A 15,800-nucleotide genomic window follows, 5' to 3' on the forward strand; every position below is an offset into this window, starting at 1 on the left:
GACAGGACGGGTGACGAACCTGTGACCCTTCGGCCCCCTGAGCTGGGTTGAGTTTCCTTGAAAGTTTTTCATCCGAATGGCTTTTTCAGATCTAAATTACTTGGGGTGAGTTTAGGTTTTTATTTGAAACGTGTGTGAGCGGTGGACACTTTAACCTCACACAGCTAGGGACAATCGATACTCGACTGTGATTAGTGTTATACAGACTAACAAGGGTGGTGTCCTTTTTTCCCCCCACAATTAATTGTACCTTAAAGACCTGTTAATGACCAGAAACATGACTAATGAAGAAATAAAGAAGCCACTTGAGTGAATGGTAATAATAATAATAATAATAATAATAATAATAATAATAATAATAATAATAATAATAATAATTACATCTGCTCTTGTTTTAACTTATTTAACTTTAACTTTTTTTTTTTTTTTTTTAAGATATTTATATATCCTGAAAGGCTGGGAATCTTCACAGACACAATTTAGTTTCCTTATTAGCAAAACCCCAGTGTTAAGGACAAGTATTTTCAATCTACCGAACAGAAGACACACAAAAACTTTAATGGTAGTAGGACTTGCGCACACACAGTCCACCTGCTATCCATTCACTCTAGGACCTCGAAAAGACGTGACCCGATTTAACAGTGTTAAACAATACCGCCATCTCGCGCCAAGATATTGTAAATGCAACAAGAAAACGTTTTACTTCCGGGTCTTGGGTGACTATTCGAGTTTCTCTTCCACTCTTTACACATTCAGCTGCGTATTGTTGTTGTTACTGCACCTGTAAATCTGCAGGTGTTGGCTTCGTGTTCGTTTCGTTATGTATCACCTGCCCGTGCTGAAGAACAGGCGCACACTGCTCGAGAGAGCGGAGAAATTTATCTCTGAGATTTATTTCACTGACTGCAACCTGAGGGGACGGTGAGGCTTATTTCATGCAGCTGAACTTTGTTGCTGACTTTGAATTAAACGATCTAAGTGGCTACAGCAGACCAAACAGCTGTTTTCACTGACGATGTTTTTCTTATTCATTCATTCTGATCATGCAGCACTAAGCGTCAGTCACAACTGTCATAATGTCAATAACTAGTTGGAGAGACTGCAATAGTGCATGGATGGAAAAAGAAAAACCTTTACATTTGAATTTCTATAATCATTAGGGCAAGGTTGTAATCTAAAATAAAAATGAAAACGTCCATAATATACAGTGCAAGTGGCTTTTTGGTGTCTTGGAGTCTCTTCCTGATTTGGAATCCAATAGAATTGCTATAAAGTCATGTGGTACAAATTAAGATAGTGAGTTGTGTGCTTGGTCTCTTCAGGCTTTATGGAGACTCGTGTCCATTGGAATCCATCGCCTCCTTCCTTTCCCCTGCACGGATCCCATTCACTGAAGCCTCCAAGCAGAACTTTGCACCTTATAAAGTTGGTGAAACCTTTGGACCAACGTAAGCGACGCTTTTTTTTCGAATTTATCACCCTCAGATCTTTTACATCCTTACTCAAGCTTAATGCTTATCTGAAGGTGGTGGACTAGCTGGTTTAAAGTGACCCTGGAAATCCCTGCGGCCTGGAGAGGGAAAGAGGTCCATCTTCTGTGGGAAAGTGATGGGGAAGGAATGGTGTGGAGAGATGGACAGCCAGTTCAGGTAATGTAGCAGCGGTGTGTTAACACCACACTACTTAAACTACAATAAAGTGCAGGAATGATGTGGTTAACCCAGATGTAGATGGAACTGCATTGTGTAATGTGCTGTTTTGACCTGCAGGGCCTGACCAAGGATGGGGAAAAGACAAGTTACATCCTGTCAGAATGTCTGAAGGATGAGGAGCCCCACAGGTCAGCACACTAAAAGTGAATTTGTTTCTTCTTCTACTCAACAGAATTTTCATACATTACATATCACTCTTTAGTCTCACCTTGTACGTGGAGGTGGCCTGTAATGGTCTTTTTGGAGCTGGTCAAGGGTCCATGATTGCAGCTCCGGACCCAAAAAGGAAGTTCTCTGTACAGAGAGCCGAGCTGGTGATATTTAACAGGGATGTGAGGCGGCTGCTCACGGATTTCGAGATGCTCGTGGACATTGTAAAGGTACTGTCTCTCAAACCAGGGCGGCATGATGTTACTTTACTGGGGAAAGACAAACATGAAAAACCGTACTCTTCATTTATAGGAACTCGGAGAGGGAGAGCAACGGGGCTACCAGGCACTCTTCACCGTCAATGAGATGGTGAACCTCTGTGACCCCTCTGATCCAAGCTCTTTCCCCAGAGTGCACAGTCTGGCTCACAAATTTTTCAGCCAGCGCAACGGAGAAAGCCAGCACACTGTGCACGCAATGGGTCACTGCCACATAGACTCAGGTCTCAATATATATATGTTTCTTTAATAAGTAGATCTCAATGCACCTCAATATACACTGCAGATATGAAGTATTTATTGAACATTCACACTTTAGAAAATTGGCTCTTGTTTGTATTGTTACCAAAACTAAGGTATGTCCACTCTTACTGGAGTGAAAATTTAAGAATAAATGTACATATTTCTGATACTAGTTTTATGTGTTTACATCCATAGCCTGGCTGTGGCCCTATGAAGAGACTATTCGCAAATGTGGCCGAAGTTGGGTGACGGCGATCGGTTTAATGGAGAAGGACCCAGAGTTTGTCTTTACCTGCTCTCAGGTAATTCCGTGCTTACATACGAATCGTGAGGCTTATTTCAATCTGAACATTGGTCCTCATTTCGTTTCTTTTTGGTCCAGGCCCAGCAGTTCCAGTGGGTAAAGAGCTGGTACCCGGGACTCTTCTCTAAGATTCAGCATTACGTGAAGAAAGGCCAGTTCATTCCAGTCGGAGGAGCGTGGGTGGAAATGGTGAACCCAATCTTAAAAATCAAAACCATGTGTCTTGTAATGTTGGACCTGTACGTTGAGCACATTAAGGCTAATAATATATTTAACTGTTAGGATGGCAACCTGCCTTCAGGTGAGTCCATGGTCAGGCAGTTCCTGGAAGGCCAGCGTTTTTTTGACCGAGAGTTTGGGATGTTCTGCAAAGAGGTAGGAATTACTAAAAGGGGTCTACATAACCTGTGTTCACTCACGCATGAAATGTCAGCTATGTGGCGTTATAAATTCAAAGTATATATGTTTGTGTTCTTTAGTTCTGGCTTCCAGATACGTTTGGCTACTCAGCCCAACTTCCTCAAATAATGCAGGGCTGTGGCATTGCCAACTTTCTGACACAGAAGCTAAGCTGGAATCTGGTCAACACCTTTCCTGTAAGTATAAAACCCACACACTAAAACTACTTGAAGTGTTTTTCTTTTCACTTTCATTCATTTTTTAAGTTTTCATTTTCCCAAAGCATAACACATTTTTCTGGGAAGGTCTGGACGGCTCCAAGGTTTTGACCCACTTCCCACCTGGTAATTCCTACGAAATGAAAGGCAGGGTTGAAGAGGTGAGTTTCGATTACAGTAAGCGTGTCATGTTGAAAGCGGAGTGTGTGAAGAGTGTAGTTAATATATCTGCCCCTTGACGTGCCCCCTATCTCTTCCCGAAGCTGCTGAAAACCGTGAACAATAACAAAGACAAGGGCAGAGCCAATCACAGTGCAGCTCTGTTTGGATTCGGGGACGGAGGGGGCGGACCCACCCAGCTGATGCTAGACAGACTGCACCTTGTCCAGGATACAGACGGCATTCCTAGGTCAGTTCAAACCGGCATTCGTCATTGACCATAACCAAACCCACGTCGAGACGGAAACCCTTCCTTCCTCCGTACTATGATTGTAAATTGCAGTGGTTTTTCATTCGGGTGTGTCTAACGTATGAAGAAGTAGGGATATGAGACGTGTTTTGTGATGTCATTGTGATATTTTTAACAATACCAGGTAAAACAGTCATGTACAAGTCAGAGTGAATGAGTGAATTGTTTTTTTGTTTTTTTTGGTCAGGATCCGGATGTCCAGCCCGGACAAGCTTTTCTCACAGCTTCAGGCTGACTCAGCTCTGCTGTGCACTTGGACTGGCGAGCTTTTCCTGGAGCTGCACAATGGTACCTACACCACACAGGCAGAGGTAGACAAATTATCAAGAATACTCTTCCTAATACAAAACATATGCATCTATACTCTATCAATCAATCAAACTTTATTTATATACCACTTTACATAAAAGCAGCCCAAAGTGCTTCGCACAAATAAAACCATAAAGCATTACGATCAAGAAACCGCCCCACATATGTATAGGCGAATATATAAACACACTCACATACAAGCGCACATACACAGGCACACACACGTCCACACTTACACTAATATACGCACTAAGAATTTTAAGCAAGACATGACAGGACACTCTCGGAGGACGATGTATAAATGCATATTGTTTAGGTTTAAATACTCACTGTTTACCAGCTTTAACAATCAAGTTTTTAATATGGGGTATGTGGTAGAAATTTGTTGTGGTGTCATGATGGCTGAATATATTTGTAAAAGACATGTACAGATGGGGTATAATTACTTGTAAGCCTTTGAGGTAAAATTGTCCTACGCCTTACTACCGCACGACAGGAAAAGGGTTGCGATTCAGTCAAGGTCAGGCAGGAAATTCGCGTTAAGCGTACATGCTTTTAATTATTAATCGCTGTGTATATTCAGTGAGCAGATAAGTAGTAAAAGAAATGAAAATGTCAGATGTTCAGATGATGCAGAGCTAATATTTGCACGCTTGCTTTTTTTTGTGTTCTCCAGATTAAAAGGGGGAACCGCCAGTGTGAGGCGCTTCTTCATGACATCGAGATAGCCAGCAGCTTGGCGCTGTGCAGAGACAGGACGTTTCTGTATCCGGTAGAAAAACTGCAGGAGCTCTGGAGGTTCAGTCGCTTTGATGACAATATTTATCTAAACCATGTAATTTTTATTATTATTATTATTATTATTTTTTTAAAAATGGAAACTGCTGTTTTTCCCCGTTATAGGCTGCTTCTTCTCAACCAGTTCCATGATGTGATTCCTGGCAGCTGTATAGAAATGGTTGTGAAGGATGCACTTAAATATTATGAAGGTAAATCATTCACTGCAACAGCTGTCTTCACAATCTAAAAGGGTGTTTATTTAGAGTTTTCACGGCCACGGCCCCTGTCTTAGATATCCGTTGTGATGGTGCTGCGCTGCTCCGCAAGGCATGTGAGGTTTTGGGGTCGAGAGGCAGCTCCACCGGCGCGTTCAACACTCTGCCGTGGGAGCGCCAGGAAGTCGTCCAGATTCAGGATGGCGATGACAAACCTCGTCTGGGTACGTTTGATATAATTAGAATATTGACGCTCATTAAACTGCATCTAACTTCCCGTGGTGTGTGTGGCAGCTCTGGTGAGAGTTCCCAGCATCGGTGTGTCTCCGATCAATGACGCACAGCCTGTGACTCCAGTCTCTGTCACTGCGCAGGTGCGTTCTGTAAATAGAGAGATAACTTAATCAATGCCGCTCTGCTGTCCTTTCATGTAACGGAGTGTTGTGTAACGTTAGGCTGACGGCACCGTCCTCATGGAGAACGGGATTTTACAGACCGTCATAAACAAAGATGGCACCCTGGCATCGCTGCATTTGCTCAGTGCAAACAGGTACGGTCAGGGCCCATGTGTAAAACATGTTTATATTTGCAGCAATGAGCTAATATTGGTCTTTTGGTTCTAGAGAGTCCATCTCTGACGGCTGTTGCGGGAACCAGTTTGTCATGTTTGATGATGTCCCTTTGTACTGGGACGCTTGGGACGTGATGGACTATCACCTTCAGACGAGGTTTTTACTCTTACATCTGTAAAAAAAAAAAACATCAGAAAATTTACAAGAATGTATGATATTTTATATTATAAAAACTAACCGCTAGGAAGCCAGTGGTGGAGGTGCTGCAGCCTGCCCATGTGGTGTCCACTGGCGGGCTTCGGGGCAGCGTCAGCGTCACCCTCAGGGTCAGTGATAAAAGCGTCATCACGCAGGAGATTGTCATGGATGCCATGTGTCCTTACGTCAAGTTCAACACAGAGGTACACGGTGAAATGCGAAATTAAGGCGTCTTTAATAAAAAATACTTTTTTGTTTAGGAGAAAGCGTGCTGGTCTCAAATTCTGGAACCAAAAGCAAAAGATGCAAATACACATATCTGCATCTTCTGATTACAGGTGCAGTGGGAAGAGTCGCACAAATTTCTCAAAGTTGAATTTCCTGTGCGCGTACGCAGCCCTAACGCTACGTACGAGATCCAGTTTGGCCATCTACAGAGGCCGACGCACATGAACACGTCATGGGACTGGGCCAGATTTGAGGTATGACCTGGTTCAACGTGCTCCCATCCTCGAGTTTTTTAACCACAACACAAATGTCCCACTTTGTCCCTGCACGCCTACAGTGTAGCACATCACATGTCAGTCCTGTAAGTAACTAATAATAAAATGCTTCACGTTGTTCATTGTGTATTCTTAGGTTTGGGGCCACAAATGGGCTGACTTGTCTGAACACAACTTCGGAGTGGCGCTGCTGAATGACTGCAAATACGGCTATTCAATTCACAAGAACACAATGACTCTGTCTCTGTGAGGTTTACCACAGGTTTACAATACAGAAATAGCGCACACTTCCAAATTTAAATCGCATCTAACGGTCAACGCCTCTGTCACAGACTGAGAGCGCCCAAGGCCCCAGACGCCACTGCGGACATGGGGACTCATCGTTTCGCATACGCAGTCATGCCACACACGGGTGAGCTGTCTTTCTGGTGCATTTTTAAAAATACTTCTTACAAACCAGCGGTTGCATGTGTACTTTTTTTTCCTTTTAATAGGATCTTTCCAAGATGCGTCTGTCATTCGGTGCGCATACAACCTCAATTTCCCTCTGAGGTTAATCCAGTGCAGTCCTGACCTCGAGCCCTGGAGCGCCTTTTCTGTCGGCGCTCAGTCAGTCGTACTTGAGACAGTCAAACAGGTATAAAATTAGAACACAAGTGAAAATAGTCAGAAACGGATTCTGCGCGGATATCTAATGGTTTTATTTACTGTAACAGGCCGAGGATGTGAAAGGCACGCTTGTCGTTCGGCTCTACGAGTCCCATGGAAGCAGCGTGACCACGACTCTGAGCACCTTCCTTCCGATCAGAGAGGCTTGGCAGTGAGTAACGTTTCCAAATTTATGCTATTGTTTGACGTTGTTTTCCAAGAACAAAACTTATTTGTTTCCTTTCAGTTGCGATCTCCTGGAGAGGCGAGACGCCGGCCGACCAGTGCACCTCACGGCAGGGGGAATCACGCTGACTTTCAGTCCCTTCCAAATTGTGTCACTTTTGCTTATCTTGTGATCACATGCAGGCTTGCACGTCTCAAGGAAGTGTCCGGTTCAACGTCGTATTTAAACACACAATGTTGGACATCCGGAGTTTCTTAGAACACTTAGAATAGAAAAATACTGTGACTACTTTATAATGGATCAATAAACACATTTGTACAACAGCTTCAGTAGAAAAATGTTTATTAAAAAGATTTAATCGTATAAAAAAATGTTTAAAACCGTTCTATAAAACAGGTGATTTTTTTTTGCTTTGTTTTTATTTGCCGTCTTTTCTGGTCACCCTCCCGTTTCGCTTCTGTGGACCTGCAACAAGGACAACCAGGAGATGAAAATTCTGTTTTCAAGATTTCCCATCAGTGCCATTCAGTAGATCAGAAAAGCCCTTTTTATTTTCAAACAAGAAAACGCCACAAGACCTGCAGTTGGCTCGCCACTGCTGCTCTTCCTCCTGCATGCTTTAGATCTCGTTTCTCGCTGCGGTGTGCTCATTTCTCGGGCCTTTTCAGCCTTTCTTCTCTTTGATCCGGTTTCCTTCCGATTTGCAGTCTTTTCTTTCTGTGGCGTTTTGGCCACACGTTCCTCTTTGATCAGTCTTTTCTTTACAGTGTTTTCAGAGCGGCTTCTGGCCACCTGACGGAAATCAAGCTGGAGTTAGAGCTACAGCTGCAGAGTTCACTACTGGTCATGCAAGAAGGGATGATATTCACCTTTTTCTTGTCTGTGTAATCATGGTCCTCCTCCTTCTTTACTCTCTTTTTTGCTTTGGGTGACTTTGAATCTTCAAAAGAGAAAAGAAAGAAGTCAGATTCTGAGGTATATTTTGACTGAATCGCTCACTTCCAAGCACACTGTGGTATTTCTTACTTTTTGGAGCCATGGGGCCTGGATCTCCCTAGAATCAGAACATGTGACATTAGTGACAGTGACTTATAAGTCCTTAAATAAATAATTAAGTGTTTTTCCTTCAACTCACTCTGAACCACACAGTTCTGCCGTTGTGATCCCGGAGAGACTTCATCCCATCCACGTAGTAACACTGCAGCCATGCCTCAAAGGCAGAGTAGTCCGCCTTCTCCGGATCGTAGCCCTTTCCACCTAAGACCACACAATGTGTTGGAAAACAGGATGCCTCGACATAAAAGTTGACCTAATCTTTGACAACCCACCCATTTTCACAACCTCCAGAGGTACTGTATGGCAGAGTCTGAGCAGGTCATCAGCCTCCTGTTTCACCGCTTTTCCTTTCTTTATTTGTGGGGTTGTCTGGGCGGAATACAAGGCTAAACTGTTAGAAAAGTGCAAAGCAGTTGGGCTTGAGTGGGAAAAAAAATAAGAATGTTTTTCTGTCACCTTTGTGTCTGCAGTTTCATTTTTCACAGGCTTCATATTGTCGCATAAATCTTCTGTGGTAAGACCTTCGAGTACATCTCTGGCAGGCACAAAGGGTGGAATGTTTAATCTTTAAAAAAAAACAAAAAAAACATCAAGGTCTATTCTTTCATGAAACAGAGGCTCTTGTTCTCAAATTGTGTGAATCATTATGTCTTCCCACACAAGACTTACAGTAGGCCATTCATATCATATATCTGCAAGACAATCATGAGAGATGATAAATCTTGGCACAAGTATTTTGTCAAAGCAAAACACCCAGAAAGAGAAACTTACAGAAGAATGTAAGTTTTTACTGGCTCTCTGGTCTGACCTTAATTCAAGAGGGATCATATCATAATTGAGCAGCGTGGCTCCTCTTGTTGCTTAATTGTAGCTTTTTGTTTGGGACGATTATTAATCAAGATCTGTTTGGCCTTGTTTTGTGTACGTGCCTCCGCCCTATTTTCTGTAGCCAGCAATCTAGCACAATAACACAAGCGCACAGTAGCCAAAGAACGCATAAACAGGAACGCTTGTGGTCTCTCTCTAAATTAAAGGATGTTGTGCAGTTAATTACATTACGGATGTAACTTGAGCCATGTGCCGACATGGAGAATCAATCTTCTTCGGTCTTTGCTGAACTCGCTGAAACCTGCTGTCACCATTCGTAGAAACAATTAGTTTGAAAGGTAATCTACAGAAGTTAATCACAACATGGCGTCTAATCCCCTTAATAAAGCCTGTGTGCATGCCCATTGTCGATATGGATCTCAATATGTCTTAGTGCATCACCTGAATAGGATTTCCGCCCTCAGGTAGTTCCCAATTCCGTTGAAGTACTTTTGATTGAGCAGAACTTCACAGATGGGTCTGTCAAAGGCCCGGTCGGACAGGTGTGACACAACGTTCTCCCTGCAAAGGTTTTTGACTCATCAGTGCGACAGTGATTCTTTAGTCAAGCAGATGACACACAGGACGCTTTCGGCACAACTGACCTGAAGCTTTTGTACTCAAACATGATGCAGGGCCCTCTGTCAGCCTGCCACGTCCCATTGGGGTGCCAGCTGCCAAACCTGCGTGCATCCACAAAGCTCAGCACTCTGCAGGGATTCTCTTTGGAAAAGAAGCGCAGATGGGCGTGCTTGGGCAACTCATCCTCTGCGGTGAAGCGGAAAAAGCCTGACATCCCGAAGCGAAAGACTATATCCATGGGCTCCACTGCTTGCCCTGCTTTCACTCTCTGTTTCGGATCATCACTCTTCATGGGCGTCAGCGTGAGCTTCACTTCCTTCCCTCTGGAAGTGGCTGTGATAATATATGCGTCACAGGTGAAGGGCACATCTGGGTTCTTGCTGACCTCGGACTTTCTGACTGGTCCGGTGAACACCACGCCCTCACACATTTTGTTCACAAACAGGCTAGCCAGGTGCAGTTCTGGACCCTCAGGCATTTTAGCTGGAACTATCTAAGCTGTATTGCACCAGCGGAGAATAAAGCAAAGACAAAAAAAAATGATGAACATCAGCTAGAAGTGCAAGCTCTCATCTTTAATTTGAAGGTATTCACACCCAAATTGGAGGAAGGGTTTAGGAATGGCAACCATTTTTGTAAACAGTCCCTTCTTATCAGGACGCTCAATTCAGAAGCTGCTTTATGAACATGTGTGGAATAACTCCATTTTTCCAGTCGCACTTAGGAAGTGTTGCTACAGAGACGCATGATGTGTTCCAGGCTACAAAAACAGAACACATCCATCAAAGCAGCAGGAGCATTAGGAGAGGTCAGATCAACAGTAGATTCTGAACGGAATGAAAACAATACACTGGTGAGCTCTGCCATATAAAAACGGAACGGATGAACTCGTCAGGTTCCACCCAATGGTAAACAAAACTACTTCACAACATCTGGAGGACTCTTAGGGAGGGGGGACGTTTCATAATCCAAGCCCACTATAAAGACACATATACAGAGGGTTCACCACATGGTGCCAACTATTCAGACACCGTAAGAATGGAAAGACTAGATTAATGTAAAAATTTGAAACAAAAACAACAACAAAAAAAAAAAAAATCAGAGCAAGGTTCAACTTCTACAAGACTGAATGGAGAAGTCATGATCTCCAGCACACAACGGCACCTGTAAAACACGGTGGAGGTACATGAGCTTCCATGCACTAATACGTTTGGTCACTTGTGTTGCTGACGATGTGACTCAACTTTAGAAACAGCCCGATTAATTCTCAAGTGAGTGAGAGTGTGCGTCACTAGTCCGGGTGTTGCTCTTTTCCGTGGAGAAGATCCTGAGATCAACGTGTGCTCGGATTTAAAATAAAAAGAAACAAAGATAATTATTCTGCAACAGGCAAGACTGTAACCAGATGTCAAGGTTTGTCGTTGGCAGGCATTTTACTTGCTGAAGACACAATAAAAGGCACAAAGACCTGGGAACCGACAACAACTGAACAGAGCTGCAGCAAAGTCCTGGGAAACCATGCACTCTTTGGTGACGTCCTTGGGTCTCAGACTTCAGGCGAGCACTGCCTGCAAACAATTCTAAAGAGTCCCCAATGAACTATTTATTTACAATTATGTGAATTTGCAGAACAGGTTCTCTGACCCTGAAAACGGATGACTGTGTATAAAAATGGCTGTAGGTCCTACACATTTCCTTCAAGGTGGACAAGGATGTCCTCAATTTAAAGTAGAGAATGAGCATGTAAAGACAATATTCATAAAATCGTTCTAACTTCAGTGTGTTAGTTGAATGAACAGAACACACGACATGAGAAACCTCTATGATTTGACGACGGCCACACACGCAACAATGTGGCATTTAAGCTTAAACCCACATGGAGCGTATTTTCCTGGGTGTACACATGAACCCTTTAAACCAGTCTGTGCAAAGCAGCGTTTCAGTTCGCCGGACAGGCAGTGAGAAGTGGGAGGTAACGATGGGCACAATGTTGCGCCTCGTTTGCATTTTAAGTGCAAAACTTACCCAAACCGGGGAGAATGATCGCGGCGACAAATACTTTCATCACCTGTGCAGTCTTCACTTTGAAAGGTTGCTACACTGACCAGGTATGGCACTTATCAAACAGCTTTCACAACGTGTGTTACAAAACATCGCGGAAATATCGCGAGACTTCCGCGTGTACCGCTGAATGTTGTTTTGAATGTTTTTTTTAATGTGTTACCTGTTTCTGATTCGAAAGGCGGGTTTTGTCCAGTTTTCTACGTTTTTGTTGTAAAAATAAATAAAATAAAATAAAACAAAACATGTATTAGCAACGTAACAAATGCAAACCAACGCAGATGTATGCTGGGATATGTAGGCGTAATTGGAGAGGAGACATACAGCACATGCATCTGTGGTTCACGTTTTGTTTATTTGTGAGAATATCTAGGTAAACACAAAGTTCCAAAACATAATTCAAAACGTGTTAATACAGTCATACAATCAACATTTTAATAAGTATAAATACAGTAATATAGATGTTTTATTTTTTTCTTCAGTGAGTCTGGACACGTGTCAACTAGTCATTAAATGTGGAATAAAAGTGCAAACATATATCAATCGATCCAAGATAGAAATGGGCATTTCATTTCATTCTGACATGACGAAATTCAATTCTAATTTTTCACTGTGAATCATGGGAGTATGGCACTTTTGGCAACATCGTTTGTTCATCCAGCTCTTGATCAGAAATTGTCCATTCTTCATTATAGTGCATCCATCATAGCCTGGGCTTGTTTGAGCTCTGTAGACACATAAATAAAAAGAATTTGAACAACATAATGAGATTTACAAAAGGTTAAAAAAAACATTTAAATAAATAAACATAATTGTGGTGTGCAATACTGACCGGCAAGCAAGACTCTGAACTTGTCTGCAGAGACATTGAAGACAGTTGTCTTTGCAGAGTCAGACTCGGCATCTCGCGTCTGTAATTTTAGCTGAACAACGGGTTCATTTACTTCTTGCAGTTCACTGGAGCTCAGAACATAGTCGACTCGCCAGGAAACGCTGTCTAGTCGACCCACTGAAATTCATTAATAAGCAGAATAGACAGAACGCCTCAGTCAGCAGGAATGTCTTTGTCACCCTTTGAAATGGGGAAGATGGACAGAAATACTTACATCTCAGACTCGTCTCTCTTAGTTTGTCTTGCAGTGCGGAGAGTTTGTCTTCGTATGATTTGCACAGTCCGGTGGTGTGTTCTGAAGGAATGGGTGTTATTCGTTACCAGATAATCTCTTAAAAGTGTTAAACAAATCACTAGCCTGCCTGTACAATAAAACAGATTTCACAAGCCAAAGTTCTTGAAACATATAAATATCTAACTATGTCCCAATCATTATTAGGGCAGATACTCAATAACAAATGGCTGGGATGGTTTAGGAGGCAAAAAAAACTTGATGGGGAAATGCCTATTAACAAATATCATTCATCATCAATGACAGTCAACAAGGAAAAGAAGAAAGAAAGAAAGAGTCTCTGTCTGGCAGAATGTTAATTCCACAAAGTCACCATGTACCACAACAGCCACTCTATTAATCAGTGTTGTCCTCTATACATTGTACATCATGCTCGTACTGTTTGCCCTCCAAGTGTCAATTCAGTACAGAGCATACTGTCCCCTTATCATCAAAAGACAATCACAGAAAGCTCCAAAGAAATAAAGACATGTCGTGCAGAATCTTGTTGATTTATTACTGCTCTAGGCTCACGTTTTTGGTCAAAATATTAAAATTTTACAAATATATAACGGTATTCAGGTACATACAGGGACTCATAAATGGACCCAGCGTGTCCTCTGAATCACATCTCTCAGGGAAAGAGTTTATTTATCAAATGTTTTTCCACCCTTGTTCCGTGCTTGTTCTTGATGAGCATTCAAGGACGGAAACAGGTGCAAGTCTTTTTTTGTCCCCCCAAACAGAGGAAACAGGCACAAGGACTGACCTTTTGGTAGACCAAGCTGCTGCAGCTCGCTGGACAGAGATTCACTGTCAACATCATGTTTTGCTGCACTGGAGAGAATGAAGCTGAGCACTGCCACACTCGCTTTGATGTCTCCACTCTCTGCAAAATGGATCGGTGACACAGCAGATTACAGACCGTTTCTCTGACAGTGGCTCTGCAGAAAAATCTATATCTCTGAGATGGCAGTGCTGTCCACTATACCACTGTGCCAGCCAGTATATACATTGCTCAATTTTATGTAATTTATGGCTACTCTCCAGTGAAAATAATGCACATATTGCTCTTTGGTGAATACTGTTCAGCAGAATAAATCACTGGTTCACTGACCTCACAGAAATCTGTAAAGTATGCTGTAAACATCCTGGTAGGACATAACACCACTTAAGTTAGCACTGGAGTTTCTGTACACATCTGCATGTCTTGTAAACAACACATTCTTTGGACTTCTTTATGGATGCCATCAATTTTACACTGAGCATAGAGCCAGTAAAGATAAATCTAAACTAGTAACTATGTAGAAGAAGAGAAGAAGAAGATTTTAAATATAAAACATGCGGTGACCATTTAAAACATGACTCTTTGTTGCACATTAAACATCATTTAAAGTCGCATTCCCCTTAACCACATGCTAATGTGATTATTAATATCAATCCGATTACTATAAATCTCATTAAGAGTGTAATTTATGCACACATTCATTATGAAGATTACACTTTTACTGCAGAACCTTCACTGGAAGAAGATTTTAAATCAAGACTGCAGGCTTTAAACTTACATTTTTAATTAGTTCATCTTCTTGTCTCTTCTTGTTGACTGTGCTTATTTATTTTTTGCATGCTATTTGTGTTTGCTTTTGCAAGTGTTCGCACAGCACTCTGGTCAACATTTGCAGTTCACAAAGGTGCTTTATTAATAAACTTAAACTACTACACAATATCTATTATGAGTGGTGGACTGAGTGTTTTATTTATGCTGACAGCAGCTTAAAAGCAGTTACATGTCTGGATGCCGCAAAGCTTAATACTTATCACTCTGTACCAGTAAAAAGGACACTTACCAAATTTTGCATCTGCAGTGAGCTTTGTAACTTTGTCATACTAAAAAAAGGCAGAGAGAAGACAGCACTGATCTGTGAAACGTGAAGCCTACAAACTGAATAATCAATGTGTGGAAATATATTTAAACAACTTACATCAATGCCCTCCCCAAGCAAATCCTTCAGCACTTGTGCACAGAGGAGTTTCACCTTGACACTGGACTGAGACAGAAGACACAATCATTGTCAAAGACTAAGTGGAAAACATAACACTGTTTCACTGTTTATCTGCAGGACGTCTGCACTCACGAGTTTTGCTAATGTGCTGATTTCGGCAAGTACCCAGTCAGGGCAATCCAAGTCTCCACAGAAACGGAACCGCTAAAACAACAAGCGAGACATTTCATAGTTTAGTTTTTATGCTGCTTGTCAAGTGCATAAAAAAAACACTTTTAGCGACAGTCATGTAAGGCTGCTAGCTTAGCCGCCTAGCTACGTGGAAGAAACAGTAAACAACGACACTGCAGAGGTAGAGTATCGCTCAATGCATTTATAAATATTAGGGGTACATTTTCTATTAATTCAGCAGCGACCAAGCATTGAATGACACGATCAATAATAAAGTATTTACCATATTTGTCCGTAAAAGAAACAAGGAAGAGACTGTTGTCCTACTTCTTCTTCGGCCAGGTAGTCTACAAGTGGCTTCGTCGTAATACTGCCCCGCAGTTTGGATTAAGGATGGCAGCCAGGACACATCTTTCATACAGTAGAATGCACTGCTACATAGGGAGGATTTCTTCCAGCAGTTTTGTAATTTTGCCTGGGTTTTCTAGACTAACTATGGGCGACACAACAACAAAAGGTATAATTTCTCCCCTAGAGTAAGGTATAAAGCACTGAATAAGAACATTTTTAGTGTCAGTCTGACCACACTGCACTTCCCGTCAAGAGACTTTCCCATCAGGGCTAAATCACACTTAAGCCCACAGAGACCAACCCTACTAATAAAGTGAGTTGTTCTACTCTTAATCTCTCCTTTGAGATCACATTCCAGGTG

At 42.2% G+C, this 15,800-nt stretch overlaps 3 protein-coding genes across 3 annotated transcripts; 1 reads left to right on the top strand and 2 right to left on the bottom strand.

Moving 5' to 3' along the window:
* The first annotated feature begins 706 nt into the window (after nucleotides 1-706).
* On the top strand, nucleotides 707-7,514 carry man2c1 (mannosidase, alpha, class 2C, member 1). The gene is made up of 26 exons (XM_047597196.1): nucleotides 707-921; nucleotides 1,323-1,448; nucleotides 1,526-1,649; nucleotides 1,770-1,840; nucleotides 1,915-2,092; nucleotides 2,175-2,364; nucleotides 2,579-2,685; nucleotides 2,766-2,876; nucleotides 2,970-3,062; nucleotides 3,167-3,283; nucleotides 3,370-3,465; nucleotides 3,568-3,713; nucleotides 3,961-4,084; nucleotides 4,759-4,880; nucleotides 4,986-5,071; nucleotides 5,155-5,301; nucleotides 5,372-5,451; nucleotides 5,533-5,627; nucleotides 5,701-5,805; nucleotides 5,894-6,050; nucleotides 6,186-6,329; nucleotides 6,487-6,596; nucleotides 6,683-6,762; nucleotides 6,845-6,987; nucleotides 7,067-7,170; nucleotides 7,246-7,514. Exons 1-26 carry the CDS (start codon nucleotides 821-823, stop codon nucleotides 7,355-7,357), a joined length of 3,069 nt encoding a protein of 1,022 aa, XP_047453152.1. The 5' UTR covers nucleotides 707-820; the 3' UTR covers nucleotides 7,358-7,514.
* Nucleotides 7,511-11,849, bottom strand: neil1 (nei-like DNA glycosylase 1). The gene is made up of 10 exons (XM_047597197.1): nucleotides 11,716-11,849; nucleotides 9,714-10,188; nucleotides 9,511-9,630; nucleotides 8,698-8,806; nucleotides 8,514-8,610; nucleotides 8,321-8,442; nucleotides 8,212-8,239; nucleotides 8,055-8,125; nucleotides 7,764-7,977; nucleotides 7,511-7,650 (listed from the first exon to the last, which is right to left on the bottom strand). Exons 2-10 carry the CDS (start codon nucleotides 10,166-10,168, stop codon nucleotides 7,604-7,606), a joined length of 1,263 nt encoding a protein of 420 aa, XP_047453153.1. The 5' UTR covers nucleotides 10,169-10,188; nucleotides 11,716-11,849; the 3' UTR covers nucleotides 7,511-7,603.
* Nucleotides 11,850-12,087: 238 nt separating this feature from the next.
* On the bottom strand, nucleotides 12,088-15,523 carry commd4 (COMM domain containing 4). The gene is made up of 8 exons (XM_047596866.1): nucleotides 15,372-15,523; nucleotides 15,050-15,121; nucleotides 14,897-14,962; nucleotides 14,762-14,801; nucleotides 13,684-13,803; nucleotides 12,858-12,938; nucleotides 12,584-12,760; nucleotides 12,088-12,478 (listed from the first exon to the last, which is right to left on the bottom strand). The coding sequence occupies exons 1-8, from the start codon at nucleotides 15,504-15,506 to the stop codon at nucleotides 12,441-12,443; spliced, it is 729 nt and encodes a 242-aa protein (XP_047452822.1). The 5' UTR covers nucleotides 15,507-15,523; the 3' UTR covers nucleotides 12,088-12,440.
* Nucleotides 15,524-15,800: the final 277 nt, after the last annotated feature.

Source organism: Mugil cephalus, chromosome 10 (assembly GCF_022458985.1).
Source record: "Mugil cephalus isolate CIBA_MC_2020 chromosome 10, CIBA_Mcephalus_1.1, whole genome shotgun sequence".
NCBI classification, from domain to species: domain Eukaryota; kingdom Metazoa; phylum Chordata; class Actinopteri; order Mugiliformes; family Mugilidae; genus Mugil; species Mugil cephalus.

What these genes read in the sequence shown, in the direction of transcription:
- man2c1 (XM_047597196.1), top strand. Translation starts at nt 821, where the DNA reads ATGTATCACCTGCCCGTGCTGAAGAACAGGCGCACACTGCTCGAGAGA. An exon ending in TTGGGATGTTCTGCAAAGAG is followed by an intron (nt 3,063 to 3,166) that starts GTAGGAATTACT and finishes TGTGTTCTTTAG; the next exon opens with TTCTGGCTTCCAGATACGTT. An exon ending in CGATGACAAACCTCGTCTGG is followed by an intron (nt 5,302 to 5,371) that starts GTACGTTTGATA and finishes TGTGTGTGGCAG; the next exon opens with CTCTGGTGAGAGTTCCCAGC.
- neil1 (XM_047597197.1), bottom strand. Translation starts at nt 10,168, where the DNA reads ATGCCTGAGGGTCCAGAACTGCACCTGGCTAGCCTGTTTGTGAACAAA. An exon ending in AGGGCGGAAATCCTATTCAG is followed by an intron (nt 8,807 to 9,510) that starts GTGATGCACTAA and finishes TTTTTTTTAAAG; the next exon opens with ATTAAACATTCCACCCTTTG. An exon ending in TCTGGAGGTTGTGAAAATGG is followed by an intron (nt 8,443 to 8,513) that starts GTGGGTTGTCAA and finishes GTGTGGTCTTAG; the next exon opens with GTGGAAAGGGCTACGATCCG.
- commd4 (XM_047596866.1), bottom strand. Translation starts at nt 15,506, where the DNA reads ATGAAAGATGTGTCCTGGCTGCCATCCTTAATCCAAACTGCGGGGCAG. An exon ending in TCAGCACATTAGCAAAACTC is followed by an intron (nt 14,963 to 15,049) that starts GTGAGTGCAGAC and finishes CTTCTGTCTCAG; the next exon opens with TCCAGTGTCAAGGTGAAACT. An exon ending in GTTCAGAGTCTTGCTTGCCG is followed by an intron (nt 12,479 to 12,583) that starts GTCAGTATTGCA and finishes ATGTGTCTACAG; the next exon opens with AGCTCAAACAAGCCCAGGCT.